Below are 26,696 nucleotides of genomic sequence, written 5' to 3'. Positions count from 1 at the left end.
AAAAAAAAAAAAACAGTCACATATATTAAAAAAAACACGCAGACACATACATAGTCAGAAAATCACAAACACAGTCACATAAAGACATAGACTCAAAATTGTGTGTATGTGTGTGTGAGCGGTGCAGTGTGTATGTGAGGGTGGCAGTGTGTGTGAGAGTTGCAGTGTGTGTGTGGGGGGCAGTGTTTGTGGGGCAGTGTGTGTATGGGGGAAATGTTTGTGGGGCAGTGTGTGCAGTGTGTGTATGGGGGCAATGTTTGTGGGGCAGTGTGTGCAGTGTGTGTATGGGGGCAATGTTTGTGGGGCAGTGTTTGTGGGGCAGTGTGTGTATGGGGGCAGTGTTTGTGGGGCAGTGTGTGTAGTTTGTGTATGGGGCAGTGTGTGTAGTGTGTGTATGGGGCAGTGTGTGTATGGGGCAGTGTGTGTATGGGGCAGTGTGTGTATGGGGCAGTGTGTGTAGTGTGTTTATGGGGCAGTGTTTGTGGGGCAGTGTTTGTAGTGTGTGTATGGGGCAATGTGTGTAGTGTGTGTATGGGGCAATGTGTGTAGTGTGTGTATGGGGCAGTGTTTGTGGGGCAGTGTGTGTATGGGGACAGTGTTTGTGGGGCAGTGTGTGTAGTGTGTGTATGGGGCAATGTGTGTAGTGTGTGTATGGGGCAATGTGTGTAGTGTGTGTATGGGGCAATGTGTGTAGTGTGTGTAGTGTGTGCATGGGGCAGTGTTTGTGGGGCAGTGTGTGTAGTGTGTGTATGGGGCAATGTGTGTAGTGTGTATGGGGCAATGTGTGTAGTGTGTATGGGGCAATGTGTGTAGTGTGTATGGGGCAGTGTTTGTGGGGCAATGTGTGTAGTGTGTGTATGGGGCAGTGTGTGTAGTGTGTGTATGGGGCAGTGTGTGTAGTGTGTGTATGGGGCAGTGTGTGTAGTGTGTGCATGGGGGAAGTGTTTGTGGGGCTGTGTGTGCATGGGGGCAGTGTTTGTGGGGCAGTGTGTGTAGTGTGTGCATGGGGGCAGTGTTTGTGGGGCAGTGTGTGCATGGGGGCAGTGTTTGTGGGGCAATGTGTGTAGTGTGTGTATGGGGCAGTGTGTAGTGTGTGCATGGGGCAGTGTTTGTAGTGTGTGTGTAGTGTGTTTATGGGGCAATGTGTGTAGTATGTGTGTGTGGGGGCAGTGTGTGTAGTGTGTGTATGGGGCAGTGTGTGTATGGGGGGTAAGGAGGCTTTTTTTAAATGTATTTAATTAAAATTAATATATTCATGTCCCCCCTCCCTTCTTACCTTTACTGGGAGGAGGGGGGACATTTCTTAGTCCCTGGTGGTCCGGTGGGGAATCCCTGGTGGTCCCAGCGGTGGTGAGGTGAACTCTAGCCCAGTTACAGGGCTAGAGTTCACTCTCGCGAGATTTGGAGCGTTGCCGTGGTTACCGCGGCAACGCTCCAAATCTCGCGAGAGGAGGACCCGGAGGAGCTGCAGGTAAGAGCTCCCGGGTCCTCTCTCACTCCCTCCCCTGCCGGCTGTCAGCAATGTGCCTGCAGACCATGGAGGGAGATCTCTGATCTCCCCTCCGGTCCGCAGGCACATTGCAGGGCTGGCACTTGGGCAATGCCAGCCCTGCATTAGCCGGCAGGCTCGCACACCCCACACCCCTGGGCGGCCCGGTACCGTTTGATCCACGGACCGGTACCGGTCCGCGGCCCGGGGGTTGGGGAACACTGCATAGGGGATACCTATTTCTAGAACTCATAATGTGTATTTTTGAAGCTTAGGTGAGCTGGTGAGGAGAGATAAGTACAATGATCCTAGGCCAGTGTCCTTTGTATTCTATTCAGCCTCATCCAGGAAGAGTTATAGAGGATGCATAGCTCAGTGATGTCCCAGTCAATTCCAGTGTCTGTGTGTGAGGCTGAACAGTAATTGGAAGGGGCCCCTTCCCATCTGCCCATTTTTCCTTAAACTGAATTCTTTTTTTTCTCAATTTATTTTTTGCAGTGCTCGGTTTAACAAAAAGGCTTGTGTTGCCACAACAGAGGGTACAAGCAAAAGAAAATGTACAGAGTAAACAATATCATGGCACAATTTTTGTTAAAAAAAAATCAAGCCAGGTAAATATGTCTAAAACATTGGCTTAAACTAGGCAGGTAGATACGAGAGGTACGTTAGACATTGTGATTAATAACTAATGAGAAATAGTATGATAATACAAGCTTAATTCGGTGGCCAATGGAGAAATGCTAAACTGCAAATTATTGAACTAGAAGATGTCAGGTTAGATATTAGGTATCGACCGATTATCGGTTTTACCGATATAATCGGCCGATATTCGGTATTTTCAGCAATATCGGTATCGGCCAATAGGGATACCGATATTGCCGATAATACCTCCCAGGACCGCCAGGCTCATTAAAAGCCCGGCGGTCCTGGGGGGGCGGGCAGCAAGCGTTTACTCACCTCCCAGCAGCTCCTCCAGCTCCCCAGTGTAAATCTCGCGAGACCTGCGGGCAGCTCGGTCTCACGAGATTTACACTGGGGAGCTGGAGGAGCTGCTGGGAGGTGAGTAAACGCTTGCTGCCCGCCCCACTTCCCTCCCCTCCCCTCCCCCAGCTAAGCCAATGCCACTGGACCACCAGGGATTAACATATCCCCCCTCCCTGGCAAGGCAACAAGCAGGGAGGGGGGACAACAAAAAATAAATGATAATTAAAATTTATAAAAAAAAAAATAATTTAATATAAAAATTAAAAACAAATTTTTTAATAAAAAATGCCCCCTCACAAACACACACACACTACACAAACACACTGTGCATATAATTCAGTGTGTTTGTATAGTGTGTGTATATATAATGCACACTACACACACACACTGCATTGTACACACACACACTGCATTGTACACACACACACTGCATTGTACACACACACACTGCATTGTACACACACACACTGCATTGTACACACACACACTGCATTGTACACACACACACACACTGCATTGTACACACACACACACTGCATTGTACACACACACACACTGCATTGTACACACACACACTGCATTGTACACACACACACACACACTGCATTGTACACACACACACACACACTGCATTGTACACACACACACACACACACTGCATTGTACACACACACACACTGCATTGTACACACACACACACACTGCATTGTACACACACACACACACACTGCATTGTACACACACACACTGCATTGTACACACACACACACACACTGCATTGTACACACACACACACACACTGCATTGTACACACACACACACTGCATTGTACACACACTGCATTGTACACACACTGCATTGTACACACACACTGCATTGTACACACACACTGCATTGTACACACACACTGCATTGTACACACACACTGCATTGTACACACACTGCATTGTACACACACACACACACTGCATTGTACACACACACACACACACACACTGCATTGTACACACACACACACACTGCATTGTACACACACACACACACTGCATTGTACACACACACACACTGCATTGTACACACACACACTGCATTGTACACACACACACTGCATTGTACACACACACACTGCATTGTACACACACACACTGCATTGTACACACACACACACACTGCATTGTACACACACACACACACTGCATTGTACACACACACACTGCATTGTACACACACACACTGCATTGTACACACACACACTGCATTGTACACACACACACTGCATTGTACACACACACACTGCATTGTACACACACACACTGCATTGTACACACACACACTGCATTGTACACACACACACTGCATTGTATACACACACACACTATACAAACACACACTACATCCACTACACACACACTGCATCCACTACACACACACACATACACAGCTCCCCTGTCTAAACACACTGCATCCACTACACGTGGCATGTATATTTTGTGCATTTACCTTTAGAAATAGTTTTTTATTTTCCAAAATGGTAAATGTACAGAATATCGGCAAATTATATCGGCTATCGGCCTGAAAGTTCACAGAATATCGGTATCGGTATCGGCTCTAAAAAATCAATATCGGTCGATCCCTATTAGATATGCGTGTCTACGGAGTTGGATGGTGGTGGGGATTACATAGTGAATGTATGTCAGAAACGCTAATAGGTCAGTTAGGATGAACTAGGCACATAACTTTGTATAGATGCAATGGAACATGCTTATATAGTATAAGAACAAAACTGACCACTGGAGAGGTTCGCATGCACAGTGACAGTGCCAACCATTAGGTTGTAACATATTGCCAGGACACACTGTCATATAATGGGACATCGTCACAGTAATTAAGGTTTACGCTATAATCCTACAAAAACAGAACTAGGTGTCATGTTTTAAACAAGAGAATCTTAAAATCAATTTAATAAACATGGTAGGTTAACCACTAACGCCCCTCCCTAGGTGGGAGCCTAATAGAGTATCAGCTCGGACAGTTCAGGTTGGGTTGGTGGGGACCAGCATAACCCCCACCGGTCCAAATGGGGGGGTGGGGCGCATGCTGAAGTTTGTGGTGTGGTGTGGCCGTGGGAGAGCAGCCATCTCTCCCATGGCTTTTGTGCTGGTCATGCTACGGCCTAGTCCGCACTGCCAGGCTCCGGTTTCTGCGGACGTAGCTTCAAGATTCGGGTACCGTTTTGTGCCGCTTCGATTGCAGATCAGACCCCCAGATCAGATAAGTTGTACCTGGCATGGTAAGTCACTGAGAGGGCTTAGATTGTGCCAGTCTTGGCTGTCATCCTTAGTGAAAGGATCTATGTAATAACACCTACCTAAAAAGAAGCATGACTTTGTCAGCAACAGATAGTTGTTCCAATAAACGATAAGGATTTGTGTGTTTTGATCCACTTTAATGTGGCTACATTAAATATATATATGTATTTATATACATAAAGTTATATAATTATTTAGCATTTTTTTATGGGTTCAAACTATAGATATATATATATATATATATATATATATATATATATATATATATAAATAAACACACACACATATATATATATATTTTGCCTAATACAGGCGGGAGTACATGGGTACACCCAACTGAAAAAGAAAAAAAACAAAAAAAAGAAAATCGTCATGGCTGGCTGGGCATGAAAGCATTTGTCTTGCTTACTTGATGCCTTAATCAGAAGAACATTTTGCCTAGTTCCTCTGACATACAGCCTGTAATCTTATCTTTAGATGTCAAATGCTATGGAATTGCTATACTTAAAAGACCTATACCAGCCTATAATACTCTGCAAAAACATTATGTAAAAACTATGTTTTAAGGCCTACAGAGTAATTACATCCATTTGAAATATTTTACCCATGGTGCAATTCTGCACTTTAAAAAGTAAATAAATAATTTGGGGTGGACAAAAATAGCTGATCAGACCAGGGTTGAACAATCTTCTTGCAAGTGCCCAAATGAAGATTAGCTAACATTCCTGGGAAATGTCAGGTAACAGACAGTTCTATTTAGAGAATTCGCTCTCACGCCTGACAATTCAGAACACTGCCTGAAGCCTATGGATGTGAAGACATTCCAATTTTCACTCTGAGATTCTTATCCTGAGTGAAACAATGCAATGCAAAATTGTATCTAGAAAAAGGCACAATCTGTTGGGCTTTAACTGTCAACTTGTAACACACACACACACAAAATCTACACTAACTATATATTACAGATATACATTCCACAGCCTAAACAATGTGCAGAGGATGTCATAAAATGGAATTGTTAAATCATGAAAAATCCCTCCTCTTTACCAATACATTTAAGTCTGCCCAATAAATTTAAAGAGTTAGTCTAACCACTTTGGCATTTAGAAATAGTCATGGTGGTAGGAGTCTGTATGTGCAGCATTTTTGCTTGACATGCTGCACATATACAGATATTGGGATTTGTGTGCCAAGGGCTAGTTACAACCCCTGCACACATGACTTAGGCAGCCCAGAGCACAGTTCTGAGCTGCCTAATGTTAATTTTTTGCAACAAAAAAAAAAGCCTTATATTAAATATATGATCCAAGTATATATTATTTAATTTTTAATCTTTGTTTAAACTTTTACTTTACATTTTACAGCCAGCAGGGGGACTGCCTGCCATTCCCCTTCTGATGATGTCAGCAGACTGCTTGTTTTTCTGAGGCAAACAGCATGCAGATCTACAGTGATCCTTTAATGTAATATTGGCAGTTTACTATCTAAAAAAAAATTAAAATTAACCACTTAAGGACCAAACTTCGGGAATAAAAGGGAATCATGACATGTCACACATGTCATGTGTCCTTAAGGGGTTAAATTGGTAAAAAATAAAATTAAAAAAAATAATCTTCGCACACATCCTCTGTAACTTGTCAAATCAATATATTATCCAAAAAGATGGAAGTGGTTGAAAATGCACATGTGACAGTTTGTATTGACTTCATGTTCACGTTTATTATACTGTGGTATTCATCAATGCTCAAGCTGAAAAAGGCAGAACATACAGCCAACCCATCTGACAGAACAAAACAAAAGACAAAAAAAAAAAAAAAAAACCTTGCCAAAATATAATTCTTCCTGTGTGCCGCTTTAGGTTTGTAAATTCAGCCAGAAAGTATATTGGCAAAAAGTACTACCTTCTGGTCTTATCGAGGATAGTAGTGCAGAGCCAAATAGCTAGACACTGGCACTAGTTCAAATTCAGGAAAGGCCGGGCTTGACAATTGTTTTCTAAAATACTTAAAGAATTCATTAGTGCTTAAAGGGATAATAAAATGGGACTCTCCAACCCCTACAGAGTATGCAGTCTGTTCTGCCTTTGCATTAGCTCTACCAGTGTACTCTTAACGAGAAGGATAGTGCAGGATTTCCCACTGCACCATGGAGATATGTGCCTCAGGCTCCTTTGCGTGAATAACATTTAAACATTTAGAGAAAAGAGGGAATTTAAAATACAAATTTAAAAAAGCTAAAAAGCTCAACTAATTTCTAAACATTGTTTCAATTTAAAGAATGTTGACAGATATATAGCACTAAAAAGCATCATTGAGCATTTTCCAGAACCATTCTTATATTATTTAGAGACTAATAGCAGGTGCTTATAAGAGGATAAAAATGCCATTTTCTAATAGAAGATCTGTTTGTTTACAGCTTACAGAAGACAGCATGGGAAATTTAGAACTGAAACCTAAAAACCTTGCGATCGGAAGCAAATAAAGATGAAGCTAGTTATTTGATACAGTGCAGCAGTTCAAAAGCAGGTGTTTTTAAGAACAGAAGAATATTGTAGACTACAAAAGTACACCTATCACAAAGTGCCAAAACATAAATAGGAGTACAGAAACCAGAGTGGGCAGAAAAATAAAATATCCAGTTGTATGAGGAGACAGCTTACATAGACCATGTGTCCACTCTGTGACTAAGATGTTATTGTCAGATAGAGAATGGTAATAAATACATGAGGAGAGCAAACAGGATGTAAGATAATACTGAAAATGGACAACAGCTCAAATTCCTGTCCTATTGTGTTTTACACCCCACACTCCTATAGAATGTAAGCTAGTTTGAGCAGGGTCCTCTCCAACCTATCATTCCTGAAAGCTTGTCCTTCAGTGGGTACCCGCACAAATCTTAAGCTGGCTTTAGCACATCTTGTTCCATTACGAAAATAACCAAGGAAATTTTCAAATTAGTCAGATCCCACCCAAAAGGGCTGGGCCTGACAAGGAATAACAACGCTGCAATTATCGTCTGGGGTTGCTGTATCTCTCGTGGAGAAAGGGTCGGCCTGCATTTCAAATCGGGACCGCTTTTTTGGGTGGAATCAGTCTGATATGCAAATGTCCCTGGTACTGTAACGGCACAAGATAAGCTAAAACCAGCCGTTGCCTGTCCTCCCTACTCTCTTGCACCTTGTTTTATTTGCTCTCCACAAATACATGTATTTATTTAAAATTGGAAGCAGGGAAGTGGCGTAGACCCTTCAAAATAAAGTCTACCACCCTACATGATAAGGTCCTCATAAACTCAAGAGTTGCTTCTAAACTAAAAGATAGGATGTCTATGGTGCATTCAGCAACTAAACAACCGAGATATTTTTTACATGCACAAATGAATAGATCATACATACAATATACACATCAGGCACCTGAGGTCACGCTGTGGAAAAGCTACACGTTGGCATGAACGTAAAGCAGATATAAATACATATTCATTCAAGCAGACATTGTGTGGATACTTAACATTCATAAAACATGATTTGTAAAACTTTAGAGTAATGCAGTCAAACATTTGACAGTAGAATCAAATTTGGCAAGTTGTTAACAATGCCGTGGCATTTATAAAGGAAACTGATAAATAACACATAAATAATACAGTGACCGTACCTCAATATCCTGAAGGTTACTCATATGACACATCATGTTCTCAACCTATGGTAGGTCTTTAGTTGCCTGAGAGAAATTCAGGACCAATATTACTTGGCATGCTCTTTGTATCTGCCTTTTCCTTATTTAAATTGAAGTAAAACAAAGAATGTCTGAAATTGTACCGGAATAATGGAAAAGTATGCTTGATACCTATAGATATGTGTATCTGCAATTATTTAAAAAATGTCATTTTAAATATGAATGTAAGCAGTATCCTGCAAATTCTAAGTCTCATGTTGCAATAGCCGTCTACCTTCATTACAGAATTGTAACGATGCTCTAGTATCGTAAATATAATTAAGTTATTCCAAGCAACATGACCACTTCAGTGATTTGAAGTGTTCTTGGTAACTAGAATCTGAATGAGCAGTTTAGCTATGAAACATTGCACATAAGGAGATTAACCCTTCTGCTGCAATAGATGGCAGCATCATTGAGGCATCACCAGCCAGCCTGAAATAAAACATACAGGCTGGCTAATACCTGTGTGCAAATTTAGATTCACAGATGCTCATTCACTGGCTTGAGAGGATTTCGTATACTTGCCTACAAAGGAGACTGGGAAGTCCTGCAGGACCCACTACGAGGACAAAACAGTTTTCCCCATAACCAGGAAACAGGGTCAAGTTACTCCTCACATCATAACGACTACAGTCTGATGTAGTAATTCTGATGATTGCAGTAACCCTGGAGTTACTGGTTCATAGTAAATATGTAACTGAACGGAAACAGGAGTATTGTAAGATACTGGAAAACTCCAGGCTAGTGGCGAAAACTAGATAAAAAAATAATAATAATTAAACAAAAAAAAAATGATCCAGCTGATCCAAGAACATAGCCATCTAGCAGGTTCTGGAAGAGCCAAAGAAAACCCTATAAAACATGGCCCCAGTAGCAGTGCTTTGTCTGTTAATTTTATATATTGTATAATCTTACTAGAAACCAATACTAAACACAAAGCAGATGAGTGATATTATCATCTACATGTCTTTACATTTGCACTGATGCATTTGCTATTAGTATTCTTACAAAACACTATGGGTATCTTTACTGTCAATTGAGTCTAACCAAAAGTTAAACAAAAGTTGAGCCGAACCAAGATTAGGATATTGTAAATGAGTGAAGGTACTCTATATCATTTTGCCTTTTAAAAGAAAAAAGTGCAAATGACAATTAGGTATTTCTTTCTCCATCCTTAAGATTTTCACATACAGAAAAGTATTATACGTAAAAGGTTTTCAGTGTTTTCATCATGTTTCTTTTGACCTGCCCATTCCATTGTTACAAATGGTAATGAAAGGCCCAAGCCCAGGTGTGGCTGGCTTAATGCTGACGAGAGAACTTTTATTAGCTTGAAATTTCAGTTGCAGTAAGATTAGCAAAGTCCCGAATGGTAAATGTTGATAATGCATCGCCAAGTAGAATGTAGCTGATCAATGACCCAGTTGCTAATGGACAAGATGATTTTTTTTTTTTTTGCAAAATGTAGAAATGGTGGAGCTTCCTGCTCATTCCTTTACCACAAGGGAACAGCTGAAGGAGCTCCCAGCAGATGAAGCAATTAGGAACTGAAGACCAGGCTGAACAAAACGAGTATATCTATCTTCCCCCTTTCTCATCAGGTGCCATCATGTAAATATACAAGATGCAAAAAGTTCAGAGACCCTACCAGTGAATTCTGTTAGAAGTTTTCACATTTTTGCTATGTACATTGGATTCTAAATTATGCTGAGATATTTCTATACCTAGCCTTTTTGTGTATAAAATGTAATTTTTTTTTGTTCAAATCCGATGTACTACAGAATGAGGATTGTTCCTAACAAGTATTTGATTCCAGATTGCCATTAACCCTTTCATGCAAACAGACTAGGTGTTCACTTGTGTAAGGAGCTGACAGACAGCAGGGCAGAATCCTTTTACCATCACAATACTTAAAGGGACACTATTGTCAACCAGACCACTTCGGCTCAATGAAGTGGTCTGGGTGCCAGGTCCCTCAGGTTTTAACCCTGCAGATGCAAATATAGCAGTTTCAGAGAAACTGCTATGTTTACATTGCAGTGTTAAGCCAGCCTCTAGTGGCTGTCTTCCGGACAGCCACTAGGGGCGCATCTGCGACGCTGGAGGCATTTAATGCCTCCATCACGCAGAGCTTCCATAGGAAAGCTTTCCTATTATTTCCTATGGACATTTTGAATGCGCGCGGAGCCGACATCGGCGGGGGAGGAGAGGTCACCAGCGCAGAGGAAGCCCGGCGCTGGAATAAGGTAAGCGGCTGAAGGGGTTTTAACCCCTTCAGCACCACGAGAGGGGGACCCTGAGGGTGGGGGCACCCTCAGGGCACTATAGTGTGAGGAAAACCTTAGTTTTCCTGACACTATAGTGATCCTTTAATAGCCAGTGTTTGTGGAGTGTAAAAGATGCTGTGAAGCAGTGTAATCATCACATCGTAGACAACACAGGATTTACAAGATTCTCTAGCATTGAATGTGTGAGTCAAACATGACATTGCGAACATTTCCATCTGATTAGGCAGCAATGTAGACATGGAACAACAGATTAATCAGCTGTTACAGTGAAGACTGTGAAATCCCTACACTTTTCACATTGTCATTTAGCCTTTTGTCCTGCACACTCACTTACCATCAACATGCAAGCCTTTGTGCAAGATGTCACATTTTTTCCTGTTTACAATGGGTGTTTGAAAAAAAGCCTGCTATCAAACTAGTCTGTGGATAATGCTGTCAGAGATGACTGATGCTGATTCATGCTGGGCTATGGTAGCTTTCTGGGTTATTTTTCCTTGAGGACTTTTCTTTTACACATGCACACCTGTCTGTCCATGCCATCTAAGAAACTGTGTGTGGGCTTCAGAAAGGCTGAAGTCAAGGTAATAAAAGGACAGGGAAAATGTTCATTTCAAAGTATCGGGCAGGAAGCCTTCTCCCACAAGTGAGGTCAAAAGTCAGTCATTTCAATTTCAGCAACTCTAGTTCAAGGAAGGCAATTCCAAGACTAGACCGCTTTCTCTTGGTTGCAATTAGAAAGATATAAAAGTGAGACTTTGGGGTTTAAATCTGGAGTGAACTAAAGTACAGTGTGCAAGATCACCTTGGAGACCAGGTGTAGAATGCGTGTAAAAAAAATGTTTTAATATATATCCCATTGTACAGTGCTGTGGAAATTGTTGGTGCTTATAAATAAAAATATAGGGAAATTTTAATACATTCTATTTCATAAAGCATATAACATACTTTTTGTTTGCTCTCCTTTTTTTGTTTAACCCCTTAAGGACACATGACATGTGTGACATGTCATGATTCCCTTTTATTCGAGAAGTTTGGCCCTTAAGGGGTTAAATAAACAGCTAGGGTTTCCACCATAGGACTTTCCACCATAGCAAGTCACATGTTCAATCATGTCAGTCTATTTAACGGACCTTATATGTGTTCCTAATAGATCTAGAGAGCAAGTCACAATAATGGCAGCCTAAGCATTATAAGAGTTGTTTGAACATATCAGCAACCTACACGTTTGTCATGCTCAGTAAGAACAATGCATTGTTCCTTGTGTCATTGTCATAATATGGTTAACTAATGTAATGTTTGTAGTGAATACGTGTGATGGTTATCCAATAGAGTTGGTATGATTGATTAGAGCATGATAAGGGTTAATCTTGCGATTTTGAAACCTGTGAGGTGAACCGTGTCTGAGAAGCAATTAGTTAAAATTGTTGGGGTCTGAAAAATACCCCAAATGCTATAGCAACTAAGGATTTAAAAAAGAAAAAGAAATTAAACCATTTTGAGAAACAAACAGTATATACACTGAACAAAATTATAAACGCAACACTTTTGTTTTTGACCCCATTTTTCTTAAACTGAACTCAAAGATCTAAGACTTTTTCTATGTACACAAAAGGCCTATTTCTCTCAAATATACTTCACAAATCTGTCTAAATCTATGTTAGTGAGCACTTCTCCTTTGCCGAGATAATCCATCCACCTCACAGGTGTGGCATATCAAGATGCTGATTAGACAGCTTTATTATTGAACAGGTGTGCCTTAGGCTGGCCACAATACTGCCATAGGTTGTAAATATTTGACCGTATAAACACATTCTTTGCTACGAGCAGTAATTGTCTGATAAAGATGTTTAGACCATTTTTTTTTCCCACAGCTCTGCATGTTTTGCCTCAAAATTCCCAGATCCAAATCGAATTGACACATAATGCATGTAATATTCTGATATTTAAGAGATCTTCCACATTTGCTGTTAATGAAAATAGGGAAGACTAACCAGGTGGAAATATGTGCTTGAAAACATGAGATGTAATGTCTACGTGCACTTGATCCAGAAAAAGAACACATGAGTTAAACAATATGGCAACCAGAGATGTTATTGAAACTAAAAGAAGTACAACTTAACCACAAAAAAGTAAACAAAATAAAATTTAGACATGGATACATCACTGTGATATTGGATCCGAGCACAAATTACAGACTGTGAATCAGAACCTGCCTGATTATGGTACAACAAAAAAAATATATAACAAAAAAAAAAAAAAAAAAATTTATTACCAGAAACCAAACAAAAATAGAGGAATTCCATTGACCCGAAGCCTAACACTCTGCTAGGGGTTAAAATTATGTTTTACGGGTATCCTTTGACAATTGTATGCACAGAAAAATAGCTTGGGTAAATACAGCCAATATTCTAAAAAAAAAAAAAAAAATACTATTGTATAATGTCCAAAGGATGTGTCACGTTACCAAAAAAATAAAATCAACTTAGGACAGCAAAAAATGAATACAGGGGCAGTTCACTAAACGCAAGTTACAGTTAAGAACCTTGCATAGTTCAAATCAGCTTTAATTTTGTGATTTACCTGAGATGCCTCTTTTCCACTTTTAAATGCCCTGGGATTAATTTTCACTTTTTGTGACCTGTTTTTCTTTTGGCTATTCTAGAATACAAATTTGTATTAAGGACATTTGCTTTATCTGCTCTGTGGTTTAATACAAGCAAGTTTTTTTCTGTGCATATTTGTTTTCCTCAGTTGGATATTTTTTTTATTTGCTTATGTTTCAATAGGCCATGACAACAGGATGCAGGTCAATGCCTCTATACCCCAGTACTTCCTTATAATGATATCTCTGGTTTTCGTTTTTTTGTCATGCTACTTAAAAACATGTTGGCAATAAATGGAGCAATTAAATCCACACTTTGCTAGTACCATAACCACTACAAGCTAAAGTGGGATGTATTCAAAATAGTATGACAAACATTGCTTTACCTGATACTCATTGGGCCAGAAAGTGCTAACAGCCAGTTCAGCCCTCAGCCAATCTTTCCCAGTAGAACCAGTTACATTCCAGATTGGATTGGCGAGTGGTCCTTTGTTCACCCGTACAAAGATGTTCAATGTTCCTGGGTGATCTCGTTTTTGAGTGTAGAGCAAGTAGTTGAAGTCAATACAATGAGTATCATTTTCCTTCATAATAGGTAACTGGAGACGTGCTTTCTCTCCAGGATCATGCTTAGAAGAGTCTACGATCATGTATGATCCTGCAAAAAAACACAAAAAAAAACATGTCAGCATATGTTTAATTAAAGCCTTCAATCCTCTTTAATCTGCATAACAAGACAGAATAGAATTGGGATAACTGATGACACATCAATATAACATAATAGAAAGATGTCTTTTTTTTTTTTTTTTTTGAAAGACAGTCTAAATTAATGGCATACTCTAAACACTAAACAACTTTAGCTTAATGAAGCAGTTTTGGTGTATAGATCATGCCTTTGAAGTCTCGCTGCTCAATTCTCTGCCATTTAGATGTTAAATTACATTTCTTTCTGTACATACAGCCCTAACCACCCCTCATGTTGGCTGTGTGACTCAGAATCAACATAAAAAAAAAAACACAAACAAAAAAAGGGTTTAATTTTCTGTGTGTTCATTTTGAAAGTTCTTATTTACCCCGCTCTGTTAATCGAACTTAAAATCACATGTATAAGGCTCACATAGGCTCTAGAGCAAGCTAATAGAGAAGAAGATATTGTTTAACCCCTTAATGCCATTGCGTTCTATGCCGGTCCCATTATAATGGGCTTTAAAGCCGTTGCGGCGGCATAGAACGTCGTAGCGGTTTTCTTCCCCTATAGGTTCGCAGGAATTACCTTCGCCACGATCCTCTTTGGGAGGACTTCCTGACAACCCAGGCAGCCCTCCCACAGCAAATCAGGCCCCCCTCCTTGTCTCTGGGTTGTAGCATTCAACCCCCCTTTTGCTGTTAGACATCATGCAATATATATGTTTGCCTCTGGGTTGTAGCATTCAACCCCCCCTTTTGCTGTTGGACATCATGCCTAATCTCTTGTTTTGTTTACATAAGTCGCATTCCTTAGCTCAGATAGGAATGAATAGAGTTACAGAAAGAGGGAAAAAAAAAAAACTGTGTCTGTCTTTACATTCTGTTACAAAATGGAGTCACCTCTGTCCTGAGGGTGACTTACAGTATACACTTAATTTCTGTCTTAACACAAAATGTCTGCCAGTCTAAATATACTGACAATATATATACATCATATATATGTAACGTCATACATAGTGTAGTGTATTTTAATGTTAATATAAGTACATATATTAGTATTAAAATACACTTTGAATGAAGTTACATATATAAGATATAAATATTATATACAATACACACATATTTTATGTTTATATATACCTATAATTACAATAATAAATAAAATAAAATAAAAAATAAATTAAAATAAACTATATATACATATGTAATTTCATTCTGAACACAATCAGAAAAAAACAGGGCGCCACAATCACTTAAAAAAATAAAATAAAACTTGGTCTGGAGATTCCCATAGATAAAAGAGACAATCAGTGGAAATAAAAAGTCCACTTCATTACAAATAAAAAGCAAGCAATAGCACACAATAGTGCAAAATTGCAAAATATACAGAATATAAAAAGAGCCCGTAGGGACAGCAGCTTCAAGCATACAAGTAACTGTGATAGTGTTAGCTACTAAAAAAGACTGGACATACCCCACTTGCAATACCTTGGGTTGTCTACTTTTGCAAATGGTATGCCATCATGAGGGTAATTCTCATTCATGGGCTACCACACTGTCTCAAAGGTAACATTACTAATCTGGCAAATTTTAATGTGAAAAAAAAAATGAAAAATGGAATGTGCTATATTTGACCCTGTAACGTTCCAAAACGCCGTAAAATCTGTTAATGGGGGGTACTGTTGTACTTGTAAGACTTTGCTGAATACAAATGTGTGCATTTTATTGCAGTAAAACATAACAGTATTATGACATTTACAGCTAAAATGTCAGGCGGAACTACAATTTTTTAAAAAAAAAATCTTAATTTCTCAGTTTTTTTTTATTTTATTCATAATAAATTATGCTTCATATATGAATAGTATAGAAATTAAAGCCCTGTTTCTCCTGAACAAAACGATATATAACAAATGTGGGTGCACTTAATTTGAAAGGTGAATTACGGTTGAACAGACATATATTAACATTTTGTTTTGATCAGAACGTGTACTATTGACTCCGTCCTGAATGGGTTAAGCTGAAAACAATGTGCAATAAAGTTTTTAAAAAAATATTTGTCTTTACAGGAAGTATCTAGGAAGACAGTCACAGCCAGGGGAGGTGTGGCTAGGGCTGCATAAACACAGTGATTTAACTCCTAAATTGCAGAGAATTAATAAGTGAGACATGCAGAGAATTGATAAGTGAGGGCATGCTCTATAGTGTAACTAAATTAATCTACAGTTGTTTTGGTGTATAGAGAGTCCTTTTAAATATTTTGCAGACTTTACTGTTATTTGGAGGCTAGAAATCTAACTGGGTCAGCACCTGAAAAAGCAACTCTCTAACCTGCAGTAAAGCGGTACCACACTTGAACCAACTTACTAAAACTACTTTTACCAGAAAAAAAAACGAACTGTTTGTAGCAACTGAATAAGAGAAGTTCATTGGCATTGACTTATTGCTCCCAAACCCTACTGAATAGATCATGTAATGGTTATGTGCAGGCATTAAAACTGATATAGAAAATATATAAGTTCACTCGACAACACTTATCCGTCAAAAGAAAAATACTGCTGAAAAAGTACTTTTTTTGTCCTTTACTATATAAAGCATATATAAACGGTACATTCTGCATTAAACCATTATTTTAATTGCAAAAATGCAAACTTCAAGAAAATACAAATGTGAAAAGACAGAACCAGTGAAAGTCATGCAAAAATATGGAAAGGAGGATTGAAAAAAAAAAATCACAAACACAAACATTCCTACATGATCTCCCTGAAGAAGTCCTACATCTTATCGGAAGAGACGCGTTGGATTTTCTCTTGATGGACTTTTGATTCGAATTTTATTTTGTATTTTATTATGCATGTGTATTTGGCTGTCTGCATATACCTGCTCCTGAATTTCCTATTGGATCTGTGACCACACTGTTTGGAGTTCCATGTTATATGGAGACACGCCCTTTTTGAGATTCTTATATGTAAGTGCGACCAATAAAGGTGATTTTGTACTTTTTTAACAAACTTCACTATCTCTGATTTTCTTTATCCACATATATTCCATGGGATGAAATTCAAGCATATTCATCATACATCATACTACCCCTGAGAGGGTGAGAAGCCTGATTTCATGTTTGTTTGTGAGTGTATCTATTTTATACTGTATTACGCTATGTCAGTTTCTTGATTTTTACACAGATCATATTCACGGATTTTTATCTGATTTCAAGTTGTTTTATATTTTTTGTATACGGTATATATATTTAACGTATTCGTGTTTTCCATTTTCTACTTGGTTGTATGATCTCTAACTGCCATAAAAAAAAAAAAAAAGAAAGGTGAAGAATAAAATGAAATGGAAAAGAAGAGAGGGGGAAAGAAAATAAACTACAGTAAAGACATTTAATAGAAAAAAGGAGGGGAGATTGAAAGGGAAGAAACAGTGGTAAAATGACAATCAATGGAATTCTTATAAAATTGGTTGTGCCTGCCCAAATATTTACTATTTGATGTGAAGTTTGTATGAGCTCTTTATACTGTTCCATAAGAAGAGCACACATATGTAAAGGCAACAGGAGCAGACTCTCTCTCTTATTTTCTTTAGCTTACCTATCTTTTACTATCCTATGCTCTCACTTTAGGCATCGCCTGGCTTCTCAGAACTGTATAAGCCGATGTCATATATCGTTTTAACATTGCTGCTTGAAGTTTATTATTTGGCAACGATTTCAGAGCAGTTTCAAAATCATACGACTTTAGCGCCAATATGTTTAATACCATATCTGTCCTCCTTTTGTTTATTCTTGCTTTTACCATTTAGAATTTAAAAAAAAAAAAAAATAAACACCATGACTGTTAGTAGTACGTTAATTTGTGTGTACACAAATTGCAGTGATCATTGTAATAGTAATTTATATTGAATATTATTCTTTGCTATAGCCATTTTGAGATATATCATGTAATCTGTTCTATATGTTGGACATTTATGTGTACCCACTAACTGCTTTGTAATCGCTATGGGTTATGACGTGTCTTGGCAAAAAATAAAGATTAAAAAACAAATAAAAAAAAAAAAAGGAGCAAGAGTTATATGAACAATGAAATCGATAAGTAAAATAGAACAGTTAAGAAAAATTTCCATAGTGGATTTCGGTTATTATCGTATGCTAACTAATTGGGTCTAAGAGTGGCAATTACCTTTTCAATTGTATTGAATATTCCTGATTAAATTTGTGCTAGTGTACAGAATCCCAGCTGAGTGAAATGAAAATGTGTATGCTAGTATTAATAAAACACAGATTTTTTTTTTTTTTTTTTAAATGTATTTTCGTGCAAATATAAAATCAAGGTTAGTGCATGGCTGTACACATCTACCCTTAATACGGACATAAGAAAATCCAATGTAAACTTTCCAATATTTACTATTTTTTTATCTATTTTAAAACTCAAAAGTTGAACAAAAATAATAAGAGACTCACAGAATTTGTCACCAAAAAAAGTTAAAATTCCTATAAAGACAAAGTGTTGGTATCAAACAAGGGATTCATTTTCAACTTTGCAGCATGACGGCCATCGGCTACATTTATAACAATCCAAAGCAAGACTTTGGATTGTAAGTGCCATCATACAATCTGTACACAAAACTCAAGTGTTCCTTTAAAATATTACCATTTTAAAGTGGTTTTCTGCTTCATATGAGCTGTGAATAAGCTTCTCTAGGTAGCACAGGGACTTCCATTTATAAACAGGTGCCATCTTTTGATCATCGGAATAGACTGCAGGGCTACATTAGCCTCTAAAACAAACATGACATGGAAACAGGGGCATGTATGTTGACTCAAGGACATGTCTGCATCAGCAATACTTAAAATCCACTAACATTGTTACATAGCTGAAAGGAGACATGCATCCATTAAGTTCAGCCTTTTCACATTTATTTTTGCTATTGATCCAAAAAAAGGCAACAAAACCGATCATAATTGAATAACTACTCTTGATGCCCGTCATGTGAGGTTATTATAGCTCGGAATTCCACCGTAACGGCTTCAAAGCCCATTATAATGGGGACAGCATAGAACGCCCTAACGGCGTTGAGGGGTTAATAGACAGTAAAATCCACAATCCTAAAGGCTTTATGAGCGAAAGAGCAAGATCCCAAATATCTAGATTGCCAACATACACTTAAAGGGCCAGTTACAAATAGCGATTTGTAACAGCTACATAAAGCAGTTTCAGTGTATAGATCATTCCCCTGCAATTTCACTGCTCAATTCACTGTCATTTAGGAGTTAAATCACTTTGTTTCTGTTTATGAAGCCCTAGCCACACCTCCCCTGGCTATGATTGACGGAGCCTGCATGAAAAAAAAACTGGTTTCACTTTCAAACAGATGTAATTTACCTTAAATACTTGTATCTCAATCTGTAAATTGAACTGTAATCACATACAGGAGGCTCTTGCAGGGTCTAGCAAGCTATTAACATAGCAGGGGATAAGAAAATCTTAATTACACAGAACTTGCAATAAAGAAAGCCTAAATAGGGCTCTCTTTACAGGAAGTGTTTATGGAAGGCTGTGCAAGTCACATGCAGGGGAGGTGTGACTATGATTCATAAACAAAGGGATTTAACTCTTAAATGGCAGAGGATTGAGCAGTGAGGCTGCAGGGGCATGTTCTATACATCAAATCTGCTTCATTAAGCTAAAGTTGTTCAGGTGACTATAGTGTCCCTTTAAAGTAGCACTAACCTCTATGACCACTTCTGCTTTTAGAAGTGGTTGTGGTGGTAGGAGTGTGTATGTGCAGTGTATTTCAGATGGAAACGCGGCACATACAAAGATATTTGCACTATGTACATGAGTGCTAGTTATAACCCAGGCACACGTGACAAATCTGGGCTTCTAAATTTTCAATTCTGTGCAAAATGCATGACTGTTGCCAGCACGCACAGTGGTGACAAATGTAAAGAGAGCACTCCCAGTGGAAACAAAATGCACATAAAGCACCAATACGTCCCACACTTCTCAATAGGGTAAGTTAAAGATTTGAAGTAAAGGAACACAAGTACAGTGTGCTGTAGTGCCTATGGTGTCTGGATCGCCTTTGCTTCCTCCACTGTAAGAAGTCAAACTATTTTAGAATTAGAATGGTATGGATTTTACCTGGTGTCTGCCATTGGTGCAGGCTTAGTACAGCTGAGAGCGATAAGCTGACCCTCCTGATCGATAGCTTCTGCTTCTTATTAAACTGTAGTGGATGCAGGGAGCAGCACTCCGGGACCTCAGATACAAACAGTTTTAAAAACAACAAGTCACACTTTAGGCACCCAGACCACTTTAGCTCATTAAAGTGGTCTGGGTGCAGTGCCCCTGTCCCTTAACCCTGCAATAATTATTGTAGTTTCTGAGGAACTGCAATGATTACATTGCAGGGTCAAGTCTGTCTCTAATGGTTGTCAAACAGCCACTAGAAGCACTTCCTGTGTGCCAAGCGACTTTTGGTCTGCAGGTTGAAATCCAGCGTAACTAAAATTGCAGCAATGCTTTCCTATGGGTAGGGCCTAATGCATTAGGGCAGGGGTAGGCAACCTTTTAGCAGCACTGTGCCGATATAGGATTGTGATGTCCCGTAGCGTGCCAGTCTATTTCTTTTTTTTTAAATGAGGTGTGTATGCTGTCGTATCCTGCTTGTGTTATTTTTACTGTAATTGCTTTGTATCGTTGTATTTGTGCGTATATGCAGGGCCGTCTTTAATATTGACTGGACCCTGGGCAAAGCATTTGTTTGGGGCCCCCTGGAAACTGTCCCCCCTCCCCAGGCGTGCAATCACGTCCTCCACCTCAACGCAGTGGCGGACCTAAAGTAGAGAGGTGCCTCCCTGTTGCACAAGTGATTAAAAGGTAGATCCCCATCTGTCGTGCAACTCCAGTAATGCATTGACAGCTGGGGCTCTACCATTTACCCATGTTTCCAGGTCTTAGCACTAAGCGTTTTTTGTGTGTTTGAATGTAAACAGGTTTTTGTATGGAATATGTTTGTATGTGGTGTTGGCGTGACTGCAAGCATGTATTTGTGTAGTGTTGGTTTTTGAATGCAGGGGTGTATTTACATATAATTTTGGCGTGTAACACAGACATGTGTTTGTACATAGTGTTGAAATTTGAATGTAGGGGTGTATTTGTGTGTAGTGTTAGAGTTTGAATGCTGAGATGTATGCACATATACACGCACACAGAGATATATACACACTGAAACACAGACACAGACACACAGACATACTGACACAGATTTACTGACACACACACACTGACACACAAACATACTGACACATACACAGATATACTGACACACAGATATACTGACACACAGATATACTGACACACAGATATACTGACACACAGATATACTGACACACAGATATACTGACACAGACATGCTGACACACACACACTGACATACTGACACACACAGATATACCGACACACACATACTGACACAGACATACACAAATACAGATATACTGACAAAATTTACACTTTTAAACCCACCCTCCAATTTCCTACCTTTCCTGCTGGTGGCTGAAGGTGTTGGGAGTTGGGGTCTGGCTCTCTCGTCCAGCCCCCCTCCACTCTGCCTACTCTTCTTTCCCGCACGCTCCTCTCTTTGTGGGAGGAAGTGATGCAGTGCCGTCACATCCTCCCAGCCTGTTGCCAAAAAGCAAGGGGCCCGCAAGTGCGCCACCAGGACCCTGCTGTCAGAAGCCCACCGCGTGGCCCTTTGTGCACTGGCCAACCGGTGGGCCTCCTTAGTGTGCGGATTACCGGCCGGGGGTTAGAAATAGTTGAGGCCAGCGGGGCTCACGGTGCAGCTGCCCAGTTTGCCCCATTTTAAAGACGGCCCTGCGTATATTAGCTATTATATTGTATATGTTCATGAGTAGTTTATGGTATTGTGTATGATACATATGAATGTGAGTTGTGTATGGGGGCTGCTTGTGGAATTGTGTGAATGGATATGTCACATTGTGTGTTTTGTAGTATGTGTGGGGGCTGTTTGAGGTATTGCATGTGGGGTGTTGCGTTTGTGCAGATTATGTGTATGTTTATGTGTGGGCTGTCCGTACTATTTGTATGAGGGATTACACAGGAATGCAGGATTCTGCATTCCTGTGTATATCTAGCAGTGTGGGTGGCTTCCCTGGGTTCCAGTGGGGACCAGACCGTCCAGGTACATGCCAAGGACAGGAGCTGCAACAGCAACTGCGAGCTTCTCTACTACAGTGTGGATTCCCATTCACAAGTGCTGGGAGGAAGTGATCTGAGATCACTTCCTCTACGTGCTGCAATGCATAAATTGAGGATTGTCCTTCACCACCTGTTCGGATTAGCAGATATCTGAAGTTTTACTGGGACTCCTGATAGGCCAGAGCCTATTTGTCTCTAGCAGCCTTGAGTGCCGTGCAAAGACACCTCGAGTGCCGTGCATGGCACTAGTGCCGTAGGTTGCCTACCTCTGCATTAGGGCATGCGGACTTTGTATTCCTAGCACTACAGTATCCCTTTAAAATTTGAAAATTCACTAAAATGGTGCTTGGAGAGTATCACTAACAAATAGAACAATGAAACAAAATAAAAGTTCCACAATTTTTAATTATATGAGGTTATCAAAATTTGGCTGTGTGTGTGCGTGGTTTCTTTTGTGTAAATAATTTCAATACGAGATGTAAGATACAGAGGGTAGTTTATATTTTGTATCTTCCTTTTTAAGGCTCAATAAAGCGTAATCAAAATATACTCTATTTTAGGAAAGGAATGCTAAAAAAATACCAAAAGAAAGATGTACATTTATATAAATAATCATCCTATTTAGTTTTGTTAAGACCCTATAGAGAGACTAATCTGATCAAAAGCTTGGTGTTTATTGTAAATCTTATCATGCTTGCCCTGCAGAGAATATGGGAACGAACAGCAGGGGATGTCACGTAAAAACTCTTCTGCCGGCTTCAGGTCCTTGGTAAATAATTATTAGAATAAAACACAGCAAGCAAAACAAAAATTATGCCTGCAATCCACTGCGAGTTGAGAATAACAGAGCTCATTTACGAAATTCATCTAAGAATTTATTTAATTTTTTCTAAATAATGAAACAAAAAACAGCCATCATTTGTTTATATGTTAAATACACCATGATTGCACAAAAAGAATATAAAAAAACAAACAAAACAAAAAAAAACCCCAAAAAACCTTTTTGTTCTGATACTAGTGAAACCGCAGGGTGTTCGAGACATTCAAAGCTTATGCTGTGCTGTTTGGGAAAACAAAATTCTAAAGAAAGGAAGTAATCGCTGGGCAATAATAGCAACATGTTTACATCTTTAGCACAGTGATTATATGCTAACTGTGTTTTATTACAAGCACCCAGGCTAGCAATAGCTTATCTGAATCCTATTCACTGGAAGAAATGTTAATTATCATTGAAATAAGAATTCTTTGGGTATGAAATGACATTTTGAAAACTCCACTAAAAAACATATGCTAAAGTTTCTGTACTTCGAATGCTTACAGTTATGTGCAGGACCGAACAACAATTGTAATTTAACACAATAGCCACTTGTACTTTTTTATGGACGCAAGCTGTACAGGATAGCAGAGTGCCGCATGTATGGGCAGATATTTTTCTTTATTATAGAAATAATGTATTAACAATATTACCAAACAAAAATACACAACAAAAAACACACATTGCTCTACTTGTAACGTGTACCTCAGCAAACAACTTTGTGGATCTGCCAGCAGATACAATCTGAAAGCCACGAACTGTGCAGGGGAGGGAAGAATCATCCTGACGGCACAGTAGAAAAAAATAGGAATTTGCAACAGTCAGTTGCAGTGCAACAATCAAAAAAACGGAGATACACTCCATCTATAAAGCAAACCTAAAAGTAGGCAAAGAACAGTAATGTCTTCACCTTAAAGGGTGTGGGGGAGTAATATTAAACTCACAAAAGTGAAACATGTAGAGGCATGAAACAAATATCAAATTCACTTGATTTAACTTGCCCAATTCAGGCCTTCAATGGGTATCAGACTGTACATACATGTGACTGTGCAGGGCGCTAAAATAAAACGTATTTATTATACGTAACTTAAATGCACATAGATCCCAAAGGTGAGCAACATCACCAGATCCAAGAGAGCATAACAGCAAGATGCTCCTCACCCTACACGTTCTGTCATGGTTAACTTCTACAGGGTCTCCCAGTGGGTATCACAGCAAATCTACAAACAAAATCACAAGATTAAAAAAAAAAAAAATCCAATATCTAGTGACTGTGTCCAGATATAAATCCCCTCCCTTTCTTCTGATTGGTCCATCGTATTTTCATCCAATCATGAAGTTTGGTCTTTCCATGTGATCAGGTTTTGACTTCACAAGGACATCACACGGAAAGGCCAAAGTTCATGAGGTGTTACAGAATTGGATAAAAGCACGAAGATGAGCAAATCAGAAGAGTTTTATAACAGATGCTAGTCATTGGGTTTATCTTTTATTTGTAGATTATTTGCTGCGATACCCACTGGGTGTTTGTTTTGACCTAGAAAAACCAATGCGTCTACACAGAGTATGTAAGAAGAAAAATAAAAGCTTTTGTCATCACCCCTAAACGCAGGTTTTGTCTCTTGAATTGGTGTCTAGAAGACAAAATAACATTGCTACAAGGAAAGGAAAGCACAAAAACATGAACATGAAGTAATATTTTTCTTACCCTCCGATGTACAAACTGATGACAAATTGTGATACCAAAAAAAAAAAAAAAGTAGGGGAAAAATAGTAAATAAAAAAAGTAGATTTAAAAAAAAAAAAAAAAAAAAAAACTTGCAACTATTCAAGCATGTTAAGAACAATATCACTCGGGGCGGAGCTAGCACTCAACAGCAACGGTCGCAATCTCCCGGAGCTCTGACTAACAGGAATAAAAAGCGCCTAAAACCTGCTGAAATACGGGGTGTATACCCCCCCAACAAGCACCAGACAATACCACAAACGATGGGGAGGAAGACCAAAAAACCCCGTCCGGATAGACCCAGATTCTGCGCCGATATCGGCGACCTCCTGAGAGGGCCGCATGGAGCAGGACGAACTGACATGGTGGCGGACCTAGAGGATTTCTCAGATGAATCGGAAGACTACTCCCTTCACAATCTGGGGGAGCAGGAAATACAGCCTCCAAAATATGCCCAGTCAGCAGCCAAAGGGTCAGCACCGCTCACCACAGAAATACTAACCGGCCTACTGGCGGACCTCCGTCAAAGCCGGTCGTCCGAAATCTCACAGGTTAGAGAGGACCTTAAGGGATTCAATGGGCGCCTAAATGCAGTCGAACAGACCACCACAACACATACAGCCCACATCCTGGAGCTACAGACCCAGATTGGCACCCTCACCACAGCTCACAACACTCTAAGCCACCATCTATGGAGGATAGAAGAAGGTGGAAACACCTGAAAATCAGGGGTCTTACGGACAATATCACCCAGGCAGAATTACCACACTGCCTGCGCAGGCTCTTCACAGCCCTTCTCTCTCCCAAACAAGTCAGGGGCATTACACTGGATGGGATGTTTCAGCTCCCCAGGCCTCCCTCAGCCACAGCCTCCAACACCAGCCACATACTGGTCAAATTTCAAAATGGCCAGAACAAGGCAGCCGTTATGGGCACAGTACGAGGCAAACCCCCGTTCCGGATCGAGGAGATGGACATCACCTTCTATTCCGATCTCTCCCGCCAGACCCTACAGTGGCAAAAAACACTACATCCCCTCACATCCATAATATCGTCAAAGGGACTCAAATATCGCTGGGGCCCAACACGAGCGCTACTCATCCAGCATCAGAACACAGCGATCAGGGTGACTGAGGCATCGGAGATCGAGGCAACTCTGACCACACTGGGTCTGAACCACGCCGCAACGTCTGCACCGACAGCCTGGGACACGGCTAATGCTGTCCCGTTCATCCCGGCGAATAGGAGTTTACCCGGTCGGGCGAATACTTGACTCCGGAGACTATTTTCTCTGTTTATTTTCGTTTAAACCTTGCTTTCTCACCTATTACGACATAAGTGCCTCACGGGGCCAGCATCTTACAAATGCACAATTAGCACAGCATAAGTTATCAGTTATTATTGTAATTTCCTTTACTCAGACAACACTTAAATGCCACGCATTATATACAACGCAAGCAGGGAAGGACCGTAACCATCTTTCCCACCTGACAAACCTAAATGAGCCGCGACCGGGATTAACCCGGGAACACAGGCTCCCTAAAGACCACTTAAACACCCCCCCCCCCCCCCCCAGCTCCACGCTAGTATCCACTAACACCCACTCAACCATGTGGAGCTGCACTCCTATAGCGTCCAGTCCGCTCTAGATACACACTACTTCTCTCTCATTTTTGCCAACGTACAGCCATACATGCCTTAGACGTCTACCCCCACTACCACGACCAGTGGAGGCAGGTATATGGCAGTAACATGCTACATTACTATAAATAAAAACCGCAGGCTACATTGATATCCTACCAACTGCATGTAAATGGTTAACCGCAATGTTATGCTTTATTGAATATGTCATACAC

The 26,696-nt window shown here is 39.8% G+C and overlaps 1 protein-coding gene across 11 annotated transcripts in view; it reads right to left on the bottom strand.

Annotated features, from left to right (window-relative positions):
- The window catches only part of PTPRK (protein tyrosine phosphatase receptor type K), a 405,796-nt gene that overhangs the window by 267,731 nt on the left and 111,369 nt on the right, over positions 1 to 26,696 (bottom strand). For all 11 annotated transcript variants that reach the window (XM_063443155.1, XM_063443159.1, XM_063443156.1 and 8 more), the window contains exon 3: positions 13,772 to 14,043. In XM_063443155.1, coding sequence (XP_063299225.1) covers positions 13,772 to 14,043 — 272 coding nt within the window. The remainder of the gene's footprint in view (positions 1 to 13,771; positions 14,044 to 26,696) is intronic.

The sequence above is a fragment of the Pelobates fuscus genome, chromosome 2, assembly GCF_036172605.1.
Source record: "Pelobates fuscus isolate aPelFus1 chromosome 2, aPelFus1.pri, whole genome shotgun sequence".
In the NCBI taxonomy this organism is placed as follows: domain Eukaryota; kingdom Metazoa; phylum Chordata; class Amphibia; order Anura; family Pelobatidae; genus Pelobates; species Pelobates fuscus.
Note: the sequence above shows the minus strand (reverse complement) of the source record. Positions and strands in the feature narration are given on the sequence as shown.